At 46.2% G+C, this 13,334-nt stretch overlaps 1 protein-coding gene across 1 annotated transcript in view; it reads right to left on the minus strand.

Annotated features, from left to right (window-relative positions):
* Window positions 1-4,283: 4,283 nt before the first annotated feature.
* The window catches only part of RNF185 (ring finger protein 185), a 42,129-nt gene continuing 33,078 nt past the window's right edge, over window positions 4,284-13,334 (minus strand). Inside the window, exons 6-7 of the mRNA XM_003419055.4 lie at window positions 10,599-10,716; window positions 4,284-8,305 (exon numbers count right to left, since the gene is read on the minus strand). Coding sequence (XP_003419103.1) covers window positions 8,208-8,305; window positions 10,599-10,716 — 216 coding nt within the window. The 3' untranslated portion in view covers window positions 4,284-8,207. The remainder of the gene's footprint in view (window positions 8,306-10,598; window positions 10,717-13,334) is intronic.

The following is a 13,334-nucleotide window of genomic DNA, read 5'->3' on the forward strand; positions in this document are numbered from 1 at the left end:
CAACACAGAGGACCTCTGTTGTTTTTAGGTGCAGACCCCACGTGAGAGTAGAACTGCCTTATAGGGTTTTCTTGGCCTTAATCTGTACAGGCAGATCGCCAGGTCTTTCTCCTGTGGAGCCTCTGGGGGAGGCCCAAAGGCCAACCTTTTGGTTAGCAGCAGAGCGCCTAATGATAAAAAAAAAAAATGATAAGTGCCCATCTAATCCAGCCTTCTCATTTTACAGATGGGAAAACTGAGGACCACAGGGGAAAGTTCGACTGCCTCAAAAAATGGCTCAGTTCATTTGGAGCACAGCTGGGTTGGGAACCCAGGTCACCTGATTCCCAGTCAAAGCTCTTTCCAGTAGAGTTTGGAATCAGGACTATGAGCATGGAGAAGCCAGGGCTCCCCCACAAGTAGCTTTGGAGGTTTGAGGGTGGACTTTTCTTAAAGGCTTCTAACTCAGAGAAGTCATTTTTCTGAGCCACTATGAAAAAGTTGGCACTGAGTAAGATAGTGTGGAGGTACTGCAACCAGCATTCCAGATCATTTGCCAGGCCAAATAAGCATATACGTGAGCCCAGCACAATGGAGCATGCATGCCCCATTGGAAGAGGGGCAGGCCCCTTCCTGGTATGTTAGCCTGCTATTCCCAGGCCTCCTGATGCTCAAGACAAGCCAAAACTCCAGAGTTAAGTGAAATCTCCCACTCTTTAAAATGTTGGTAAAGTTAAAAGATATTTTTTAAATGCCACGTAGGCCAGACCACACCTGTGAACTCGATGTGCTCTGTGGGATGCCAGTTGAGGATGCAGTGGGGTCCTTGGATGGCATAAATGGTTAAGTGCTGGACTACTAACTGAACGGTTGGTGTTTGAACCCACCCACCCAGAGGCACCTCTGAAGAAAGGCCTGGCAATCTGCTTTTGAAATGCCAGAGCCTTGAAAACCCCGTGGAGTGTGGTTCTACTCTGCCAAACATGCGGTCATCATCAGTTGGACTCAACTCAATGGCAACTAGTTTTTGGTTTGGTATGTGGAGACAGCAGTGGGTGAGGAGTTATGACAGCAGAGAGTTGTTAGGACAGCTGAGTTCTAGCAGCTGCTAGCTGGCTGAGTGGCCTTGGAGGGGCTTGAGGGTCGTCCATGTGACTAAGTGTTGTCCATGTCAGGTGGTCCCTGAGGTCTCTCCAATCTGATTCTGTCATGATGGGTCTTTGGCAACTGTCACTTCCCAGGTCAGGTTCAGGTCATGGGAAAAGGGTCCAAATGCCCAGGAAGGGGCAGGCCCAGGGCCCAGGGCAATGGATTTAGCTGCGATCAACCAAGGACAAAATTCAACCCAGCAGTCTCAGCACTGGGGTAACCAACAGCCAGCACAATTCCCTTTCTTCCTGCCTTGACCATCTTCTCCAAACAGGATGCTGGCCAGATTTGTCTCCTCTGGGTGTGGCAGGTGGCTCTGATGTCCTGAGTATGCAGAATGTGCTGGGGGCTATGCTTGACTTTCGTTGATTCCTGGGATCCCTCTTCAGCAGAGGGTTTTGTTTCCAAAGAAATCTCTAATTACAGATGGTGTGCTGAATTAAAGTGATGAGGAGCAAGGGTTTCTCCTGACAAGACACCTCATGCTAGCAAAAGGGGAAGAGGGATTTTACTCATCCTGTACATGGAAAGAGGTTACACTGTATTTCCCAGATACCCAGGTACTCAGCTGCCTTTTTATGCCTATTCCCAAGAAAGGTAATCCAACCAAATGTGGAAATTAAAGGACAATATCATTAATATCACACATAAGCAAAATTCTGCTGAAGATCATTCAAAAATGGCTGCAGCAGTATACCAATAGGGAACTGCCAGAAATTCAGGCCGGTTTCAGAAGAGGACATGGAACCAGGGATATCATTGCCAATGTCAGATGGATCCTGGCTGAAAGCAGAGAATACCAGAAGGATGTTTATCTGTGTTTTATTGATTATGCAAAGGCATTTGACTGTGTGGATCATAACGAGCTATGGATAACACTGCGAAGAATGGGAATTCCAGAACACTTAATTGTGATCATGAGAAACCTTTACATAGATCAAGAGGCAGTTGTTCGGACAGAATAAGGGGATACTGACTGGTTTAAAGTCAGGAAAGGTGTGCGTCAGGGTTGTATTCTTTCACCATACCTATTTAATTTGTATGCTGAACAAATAATACAAGAAGCTGGACTATACAAAGAAGAACGGGGCATCAGGATTGGAGGAAGACTCATTAACAACCTGCGTTATGCAGATGACACAACCTTGCTTGCTGAAAGTGAAGAGGACTTGAAGCACTTACTAATGAAGATCAAAGATCACAGCCTTCACTATGGATTACGCCTCAACATAAAGAAAACAAGAATCCTCACAACTGGACCAATGAGCAACATCATGATAAACGGAGAAAAGACTGAAGTTGTCAAGGATTTCATTTTCCTTGGATCCACAATCAACAGCCATGGAAGCAGCAGTCAAGAAATCAAAAGACGCATTGCATTGGGCAAATCTGCTGCAAAGGACCTTTTCAAAGTGTTGAAGAGCAAAGATGTCACCCTGAAGACTAAGGTGCGCCTGACCCAAGCCATGGTATTTTCGATCATATCATATGTATGTGAAAGCTGGACAATGAACAAGGAAGACCAAAGAAGAGTTGACGCCTTTAAATTGTGGTGTTGGCAAAGAATATTGAATACACCATGGACTGCCAAAAGAATGAACAAATCTGTCTTAGAAGTACAACCAGAATGCTCCTTAGAAGCGAGGATGGCGAGACTGAGTCTTACATACTTTGGACATGTTGTCAGGAGGGATCAGTCCCTGGAGAAGGACATCATGCTTGGCAGAGTACAGAGTCAGCAGAAAAGAGGAAGACCCTCAATGAGGTGGATTGACACAGTGGCTACAACAATGAGCTCAAGCATAACTACGATTATAAGGATGGCACAGGACCGGGCAGTGTTTCGCTCTGTTGTGCACAGGGTAGCCATGAGTCAGAACCGACTCGACAGCACCTAACAACAACAACAGCTGCCTTGGAGCAAGGCCTGTCAGTCTCTTCCCTCACCCTCTGCCCCACAGCAAGGGACCCAGGACATCCTGAGAAATGCAAGTTGAAATGGAAAGGAATAGCTGTCTGTAGTAAAACCAAGCGCTGTCTTTCCAATATGGACCCAAAAACACTCCAAAATCACTTGTGAACTTGCGGGGGGGACTCTTGGAGGGCAGAAAAGGCCCAGACAAGGAGGGGGGCTACTGGGTTTTCAGTACCCAAGTCACCTGTCCACAGTTTACCTGTCCATGGCTTGGTCAGTTGTTGAGGTCAGATCCTGCTGGCTAACCCCCAATCAGCCCTCTGAACCTAGAGAAATGAGGACCGGGATCCTGAAAACCACATTGAGGTTCTGCCATCCTGAGGGCTCTGGTTTACAGGTGTCTCGCCAGACTTTCCTAGTGTCACTCTCACTTGCTTCAAACTGAGCCAGTCTCTGTCCTCCAGTCTCTCCTCTCCCTGAATCATGGCACCTAAGATGGCTTGATCAACCTTCTGAAAGTATGTTTCTGCCACTTCCCTGCTCAAAAACCTTCAATAGCTCCCCGTTGCCTAAAAAATAAAGGCGAAATGAAGCCGTCACAAGCCAATTACATCACAGCCTTACCTCCCTACTCCCTTTGCTCCCGGACTCTGCTTTTTCCTGAGCATTTTCTCCCCATGCACCACCCTGCAATGCCAACAACCACCAGCCCATGTTCTCTGCAATTTTGCTGCCCTACTCTGCCCAGAAGTGCAATCTTGCTTCTGAACTTTTAAAAACTGTTTATTGTGCTTTAAGTGAAAGTTTATAAATCAAGTCAGTCTCTCATACAAAAATTTATATGCACCTTGCGATATACTCCTAATTGTTATCCCCCTAACGAGACAGCACACTCCTTCCCTCCACTCTCTCTCTTCGTGTCCATTCGGCCAGCTTCTGCCCACCTCTGCCCTCTCATCTCTCCTCCAGACAGGAGATGCCCACATAGTCTCATGTGTCTACTTGATCCAAGAAGCTCACTCCTCACCAGTATCATATTCCGTCCCATTGCCCAGTCCAATCCCTGTCTGAAGAGTTGGCTTTGGGAATGGTTCTTGTCTTGGGCTAACAGGTCTGGGGACCACGACCACCGGGGTCCTTCTAGTCTCAGTCAGACCATTAAGTCTGGTTTTTGCTTCTGAACTTTTAAAACAGTTATTTTCAGTATCATTCTGTAATCCCCATGAATCTAAATCTATACTGTCCAATAAAACAGCCATTAGCCACATGCGGTTATTCAAAGTATAATTAAAAATTCAGTTCCTCAGTCCACTAGCCACATTTCATGTGCTCAATAGCCACATGTGACTCGTGGCTAGTGTGTTGGATAGTGCAGATACAGAACATTTCCATCATTGCAGAAAGTCCTAATGGACAGTACTCGTGGCTAGCGTGTTGGATAGTGCAGATACAGAACATTTCCATCATTGCAGAAAGTTCTAATGGACAGTGCTGCTCTTAGATAATGACTAATGGCTGCTAACATCATAGAGAGACTACCAGACATTACAGGTCTCCAGATATGATGCAAAAAGAAGTACATACCATCATTTGTGACACAGTCTTACCCACAAAAAAATCAAATCTCAATCTGGTCAAGCCTCTGGTTCTAACAACCAATTTGCAGGAAAAACAGGGGAAAGACCAGTTTGTGAAATAACACTTGGGTAATGCAAAGAGCAAAATCAAGACTATGGGAAACTCAAGAAAATGACCTGGTTTCCTTAACAGTTTAAACTGCAAGGAAAAAGAAACTGAAACCACAAAGAAAATAGGAATTTACAGATGGAAGATACTTGAGCAATAGCAATGTATTGATTTGATTTGGATCTCAATTTAAACAAACTGGACAAAAAATTATGAGACAAACAGGAACATTTAACAAGGATTACATATGTGATTGTTAATGAGCTACTGTTAATTTTTAAGATATATAAAATGGTATTTTGGTGATGTTAAAAAAAATCCTTAAGATGCTCATCAAAATACTTATAGAAGACATATGACTGGGATATCCGGGGCAGGGGGAGAGGGAGCAGCACAGGGGTAACGACAATGAAATAAGACGATATAAGTTGATGGTTACTTGGGCTGAGTGATGGGTAACTTGGAGGTTTTATTGTCCTATTGGACTTCTGTGTATGCTTTATTAGGCTTCCAAGTTCCCCAAGGACAAGGACTGCTTCCTTATCTTTGCATTCCCCACTACACCTTGACTCTATTCAACTGTTAGATGGAAGTCTAAGAGGGAGACAAGAGCTCCTTTCAGAGGGATGACCCATGGCTCTGGCATCAGGGAGACCAACGGTACAACAGGTTTGTAAGCCCACCAACATCTTCCATCTTGTACCACACCCTGCTACTAAGGAACCTCCCTGAGGGGCATGCCCACTGCACCAGGGGAAGAGCTTGGCTGGGATCCATCTGCCCTGTCACTGAACATGGACAGATGCTGACATTGAATTAACCTAGGATTGTCCTTAAGGCTCTGGTCTGATCAGCCACATGCTAAGCTCCATCGTGGAAGCTTGTGGCTTGCAAGTTTATGAATTCCACGCACTTGTCAGGACCAGGGCTGCCTGTCAGACAGGCCACACCTTGGGCAGGGCTTGCATAAAACCAGGCCTCCAGCCCAGGCTTCTTGTCTTTAATTAACCACAGCTGTCTGAGGCTTTCTTCCTCAGTGTGGGATTACCAAGGACTCACAGGTGCTTCTCAGAGGCCAGACCAGTGTGACTACTCCCACCCCCCATGTCACAGATAAGAAGACCACAGCTCACAGTAATACAAAACCATTTGTTTAATTCTAAATCAAACCACTTTCACAACAGTGAAAATTAGTGACTGGTCAAGGTGTGCCACCATACAGTGTCATTGTCTGCCTGTGGTCGGGACCTGGTTTTAGTTGATGGGGTGGTGAGGGGTGGGGTAGGATGGAGGCTGCAAACACAGAAAATACACACAAAAGGAAGGAAAACCACCTTGGCAGAAGGGCAAGGTGGTGAGCCTGCAGTGTGGTGGGAAGAGAGATCTCTGCTGGGGGTGGCCCAGCAGTCCCAAGTTGGTTCTCCTGCCACAGCTCCCGGTGAAGGATGAGAAGGGACCTATAAAGTTTAAATCCAAAGGGCACATGGCTAACCTGGCCTTGCTAATAGGTTCCCGGGATGCCTTTGCTGGTAGAGCTCTCCTGGGCTCATTCCCATTTTGAGAAAGTCTTCCTACCCACAACTTTCCTTTCTTCTGGCAACTCCTCTCTGTTGGGCCCTTCTCTCTCCCACCACCAGGTAAGGCCACTGCACTGAGAGATCCCACCAATCCTCTCTGGAACTCCAGGGGCTCCTCTGACTTTAGGGGTTTCTGAAAGTGATAAAAAGGGCACTCAAGTGGGTAATCCAAGAATATTTAAAATCCCTCAGGCACACAGAATGGATTCGGCAATCGAACCACCCACTCAATACTTACATGTTTGCTTGTTAAAACACTGAACTCTGGTGTTGACAGGAGCATTGGGGAGGGGCTTGGGGCTGTGGAGAGGGGAAGAGGGCTTCCCTCATCTTCCTCCAGGTCTTGGTTTTCCCTGCATTATGCAGAGCCACCCTGGGGAAAAGTACTACTTGGGGCTTTCTGCCACTTTTTTTTTTGCAGATGCGAATTTGGCTATTGCTGTGGTAAGGCAAGAATGGCCTGGACTGGCAAAGGGAGTGCAAGGTCCCCACAGGAAGTCCATCCCCTCCTATCCTTGGGGACTCCAGGAAGAGGCTGGCTTTTCAGGAGACCTGGCAAAGCCCGTGGAAGCCAGTCCACCAGGTGAAGGGTCCTCCTGGCCTGGCACCACATACTCTCAATCAGATTCAGAGGAAGAAACCTGTAAAATCGAAAAACAAATCAAGGGCTTAGGAAGAATAATTTACCCTAGAGACAAACGAAGGAAGTCCACATCGTATCATCATTGGTGGCTCCCCAGGCCTCACTGCCTGGCTTCAGCAATCATCGGGGCTGCCTGCTCTGGGGTCACATGCTTCCTGAGGAGTTTGCAGGGGGAATCCATCAAGTCATTCCAAAATCAGGCTCCCACCGGCTCTCCCCCACCCTGCCTCTTCATCAAGGGTTTCTAAGGAGTATGGTCTTCCAACATGCAGCTGGGCTATCTTGACAAAGCCCCAGCTTCCTGTGGGTGGGTGCTGGGAGAGAAGGCACTGAGCTTCTGCAGCCTCGGCTCAGGGCTGCCGGTTCAGTCACTCCTGAGTCGGCACTCCAGGTCCCACTAGAGCCTCCACCCAGGTCTCTCCTGGTGCAGCAGTCAATCGCAGCCTGGGCAGTGGCCTAAGCTGTGCGCCTGCTGACAGAGAGGCAGATGTGCACAGTCCTGGGGGTAAAGCTGTTGGAAATCTGGCAGTGAAGCCGCATGAGAAAGGATAATCTACACCAGGAAACCAGGAGGCCATTCAAGCTGCTCTCTGGGGCCAAAGATGCTGAGCATAGCCCAAAGCCAATAAAAGATCTTTGGGTCTCTGGTGAATTCATGAAGAGACGGGACAAACTTCAGGTTCAGCTGCTGTAATTATAATCTTTATGGGACAGCAAATTCTTGCCACTCTGCTGAGGAGGAGGAAGAGGAGACAGGGAGATGGCAGAGCAGCACTGGGGTCTGGAAGGGGAGCTTCTCTGCATGAGGCACTCCACTGGCTTCAGAGGCCACTTTACCAAGGGGTATTTAAAGAGATAAAAGAAAGTGTCCATAAATACCATTTGGTTCGTCCCTTTGTTTTTGTAATATTAGACTCAGGTGAGATTGTACTCTGACAGTTCCTCTTTTGCTATCGCTTCTCTGTGCAGAGTCAAGACCGGCTGAGCTGGCTGGCACAGGATTTCATGGTGTCACCAATGAGAGGAAACCAACGCCAAGGCCTGAGGTTATAGCACGGTGTTGACAACAGTGGCCACACTCAGGGGTCTTCACCAACTGGTCCTGAGTCCCAAAACTTTGATGGAGAAGCAAGACTCCTTGAGGTGTTACTGGCCCCACTGATTCCAGGGGTCAGGATTAGCCAGGGAGCCAAACACTGGGGGGTGGCGAGTCACCAGTCCAGAGGCTCTGTCATGGATGCAGGCCAGGGGCCCCACATTAGGCGATCAGGAGCCAGAACATGATCACCAGGGCCACAAACAGGAAGAGGCGTGACAGGAATTGCTCGTCTACATACTGGGGTGTCCCAGGGACAGCTGGAGAGAAAGGAGGAAGAAGAGGGGCTGTTAGAACACTCCAGCCGTACACCCTCCCATTTTGGGCCAGGAGTCAAAAGCAACAGCATTCACCTGTTAACAAAAGAATCCTGAGACTGAAAAAAATTTCAAACCCCAAATACATCAGGCAAAACAAAAAATGTAAAAATGTAACAATGAAGACAAGGACTCCAATTTATCCTAAAAGGGCTGGGCCTGCAGATGCAAATATGACAGCTGACTAACAGGAAGCTCTTAGAGAAAATAAGAGAAAAGCTTGTTAAGCATCTTCTACGTGCTGTGTTCTGTACACATTACTACTTGACGGACAGTGTTATTCCCATTGTGCGTATAAAGCAGCACAGGGCTATAAGGTGACCATGAGGTTCATGAGGTAGTGGCAGAGCTCCACAGCTGTGCTCTCAGTTGCTCTCAGGTCAACACTGCCTCCGAAATCACAGAGTTACTAGGTTCTGGCACTGAGCCAGGAGAGGCCTCAGAGAGTCCTGCAGGGAGTACCTTCCTTTCCCAGAGGAGAGAAATGAGGCCCAGACGGGCAAAGTGACCTGTCTCTCCCATTACTTAGCAAGCTAGAGGCAGAAGTGGGGCAAAAACCTGGGTCTCCACTCCTCTGTTTTGAGAATAGTTACTGTTTAGAAATCCCTGTCCTAACTTTGGGGGAAGGTAAGGTAAGAGAATCTACATTCAAGATTCGGAAACTGCACCAAACATGACAGGAGAAAACTCTTTGTGATTGTTTTAAGGGGATAGAGTGATCCAGAGTCCAGCTCTGCTGTGGAGCTGTTTAACTTGGGAACCCAGGTTCGAGGGAAGCAAGCTACCAGGCAGGTTCCTGCTGCCTCCATAGGGTTTGATCCTTCCCTCAGAACAGGGCATGCCCTGCCCTTTGGGGTCTCCTTCCTCTGAGGAAACCACCTGTGAACCAAGCAGAAACTTCCAAGGTAGGTAAGGTGAGGAAGGGCATTACCAAGATCACTTAGTGCTGTACTAGACTCACTGGTTGGGTGCTCGGATGGATTCATGCAGGCAATTAATCACAGAAATGTATTAATCACACACCAGGGTGGGGCAGGGAACAACAGGGATGAATCAGGTGTGGATTGCTATCTCAGGATGACCCAGGAGTAGATTACACTCATGCATTACTTAACATCCATGATACATTCCATGATATAGGATGGTATGTGATTTCGATGTTATAGTATGAACACCTGGGTCTGCGGGGCACGGGGCTCCCAGGTGTACAGGCCTGGCGGCTGCTGTGCCATACATGGCCCAGGCAGCTCCTACTCTGGACACCTCAGGTGACTGTTTGGCTGGGTCATGCCTGGTGCGCGGCCTCACAGCACCATGAAAGTCATGATAGGGAGGCTCCCGCTGTGGGCCAGGGCAGCAGGGGAGTAGTCTTGGTGACCCCACACCTCTGCCCTGGGTGGGTCCCACGATGCCCGTGGCAGCGTGGGCTTGCTGACAAATTGGGCTGTGGGTATCCCTCAAAGGATGCATGCTGGACCACGGACTCAGGAACCACACACTGGTCATATCTGTGCCTGCACTGTGTCCAGAACACATGAGGCTCCAGCGAGTGTGAGCAGAGCTCACTTGACGGTGGCATCTCTGCAGGCTTCATGGAAAGGATCTAGCCTGGATGTCAGACTGTGACAGAGCACAGGGCACCTGCCTCACCTGCTCTACACCCATGCAGTTGGCACTCTCAAGCTGGCTAGAGGAAGAAACTCAGCAGCAGGTGTCACACCTAGACAGGGTTCCTAAAGGACTGAGGCTTGGAACCTGCCCCACGCTGTAGTCCTGTGAGAAGCTGCCAGAGATGCCAGAGAACAGAGAGGCCCTGACTCCTTATAGGTTGCCTGACTCCGCTCCATTCCAAACTGTCAAAGTTGAGGGGCGGGGGGAGGGTGGTGGTGTAGGACTAAGGACTAAACTATTCCTCAGCTGGGTATCATTTATAATTTTCCATTTTATGGATACAGGGTATGTCTCAGCAAACATGACTGAGCATTTTCTGAACACAAAATGGAGCTAACTACACGTGTCCTCCTGGGTTGTTGTGAGGATTCTGGAAAGCACTCTGTACAATGCTCAATGTCACTAGCATGACTACCAGCAATCTGAAAGGAGTTTAGCACATTTGAAAAGACTGATTCTCTCTGTAGTGATAATTATTCATAACTTATATAATGCTGAATCCCAAGGAACCTTCAAGTATGGTTACAAGATACTGTCCTGATTTCTCCAGAAGACAGAGTCCTACCTGGAGGAGGCCGTCCATCATTTATGTTAAATGCTGTGGCAAATATCCCAAAGGGAAATGCCCCAATTCCAAAAGACATCTGGAAGCCACCATCTCCAAATCCAAATCCTTGAAATCCCTGTGTAGAAGAAATGCACATGAGGAGAAGCAAGCAGGCTCTTCCTGTGCCCATCTAAGCATGGCACACCTCACATGAGGGACTTAGACACACAGTCCCCACTTCTTTTCCCTGCTCCACCATCTGTTTCCAAGCAGGTACATCTTTCCCTCCCATCTAGATCCCAAAGCGGAAGAACTCCAGATGCCCCTCTGCTGTTCCAACCTTGAGTCCCAGTTAAAACAGTTGTGAGTGGGCCAAAAAGGGCTGGCTCTGACCCAAAGTCAAAAACAGTCAGGGTTCTTAGATCTTGAGGTTCCTTCCCAGAGTCCCCCAATAACCAGTAAAATCGTTTTATAACACCAAAAATTGGCAATAACTCACATGCTCAATTACAAGGGAATATCAAAACAAACTACACATTATCTACAACAGCAAAAAAGTAGAACCCTTAATTAGCCAACAATAAAAGTCATAATCAAAATCCTGATACGTGCTCTCAAAGGAATATTATGATGACTATGCAGAACACAGAAAAACTCTTCTGACAAAGTTATCAGACAAAACTGTTTGAACACCACAGTCACAAGTACATGATGGTATGTAGATATGCCAATACCACAGTCACAAGTACATGACATTATGTAGGCATGTGGACACCACGGTCACATGTATATAAAAATATGTAGGTATGTGGACAAGATATGCACATGTTTTTTTCCCTCAAAATTTTCTTTTAATACTATTACATATAATTTTTAAAATCTAGAGCATTTTTATTTTTTTCTGATTACAAAAGTAATGTGTGCTTATTATAGGAAATTCATACGTGACAGGAATAACCTAGGTAGAAAGTCAGGGGTTGTCTTGTTTTACCCTGCCATGTCAACCTCTCCCTGCAAAACAACCACTGTCAGGAGTCTGGCCTACTGTCCTCAGTATTTTTCCCTCTGTATCTTCTATGCTATATCATCCTTCACATGAAAAGATTCAGTTGGAATAATAATATTGTAAGCAACTATCATTTTGAAAGTGCCAAATGCGCACCAGGCATTGTGCTAAGCACTCGGATATACAAATCGCATTTAACTCTTTACATTAGCATCATGCACATTTTATAGATGACCCAGCTGGGGCTCGGATCTAAAACCGGGTCAAGCTGATCTGAAAATCCAGCTCTTAACCACTGTACACATCTTTTTAAAAAAGTTCTCTTCTCTCCTGCCTAAATCCTTAAAGAAAATGATCAAAAAATAATAAAAAGAAGAAAAATTATTGGGAAACTGCTTTCCACAGAAAGCTGAATGACCTTCATTTGTGAGTCTTTCACAAGTCACAAAAGTTACCACTCCTTGGCCCATATTTAGTAGCCTGGTATCTAGCTTGAAACTTCCTGCTGGATGGCACTATCTATAAAGCTTAACAACTGATTTAGTAAGAGGACAAACCTATAGGGAAGGAAAACAACTGGTTTCCATCTCCTAGGTGTGGAAATGCCTCCCACTCAGACCTAGCATGGTTGAGTCTGAGGGCTCCTGGGACTGAGGCCGCCTTACCCAGGAAGGTGTAATTGTTTCATCAGGATTCACTGCTCCATCAGTGCAAGCCTGAAGACTGGCCTCCAGACCTCCCTTCTATACAGACCCACAAGTTCTCACATTTGGTGGGTTCACACTCCTGGGGTTGAGTACGTAAACAGCATCAGTGGCAGCTGTGGTTATCTGTAACACTAGAGTTATGAGTTGAAGTCATCAAGGTCAAGGCCTCTGGCTTCCTGTGACCTCAGATTTCTGGGTCAGAAGCGAATGTTCTGTGGGGAGTCAGAGCCTGGGAAGGGTTAAAGTGGTGTTGCCTAGTGGTCAAGAGCAGGGACTTCAATAACAGCCCAATCTGGGTTTCAGCCCTATCCGTGTGACCCTGGGCAAGTCACTTCAACCCTCTGAGCCTTGGTTTCCTCTTCTATTAAATGGGTTAATGTGAGGCTTAAATGAGATCATGCATATAAAGCTCTTAACAAATAGTTCTTCCTATACAATATCCATTAACGAGTGTTCACAGACATTATCATTAAGGACAATTTGGAAAAGATTTCAATTTCTATCAAGATCCCTAACTCAATAATCCTATTCCTGGGAATCCTCAGGAAATGTCTTTAATTCAAGTAAGTAGAAAGAAATGTGTACAGATATGATCACTGTAGCACTATTTGCAACAGCAAAAATGGGAAGCAACTGAAAAGTCCTTCCGTAAGGAAATCTTACATAACTTATATCAAAATTCAGTGGAATAAAGAGTAGCCTTTAAAAATCATAAAGAGGACACTAGAGAACATCATGGAAAATATTTACAAAACAAAGTTTAAAAGCGGCATATAGAATGGTGATGACTGCCAGCAATCCCCAACTTAGAACGTATTCAAGTTACCATGAACCATACTTAATGACTGTCTGGTGTTTCTGTACATCTTACCATTAGTAAAATGGTAAGATGTATGTATTAGTAAAATTAGTAAAATGTATGTATGTATTAATATATACCCATAAGTTTATATGTAATGTTTCCAAGCCCCAAAGACAAAGATTGGATTCATAAAGATATTAATATAAAAGACAATAATAATAAAAACTAAAAAAAAAAAA

The sequence above is a fragment of the Loxodonta africana genome, chromosome 19 (assembly GCF_030014295.1).
Source record: "Loxodonta africana isolate mLoxAfr1 chromosome 19, mLoxAfr1.hap2, whole genome shotgun sequence".
NCBI lineage: Eukaryota > Metazoa > Chordata > Mammalia > Proboscidea > Elephantidae > Loxodonta > Loxodonta africana.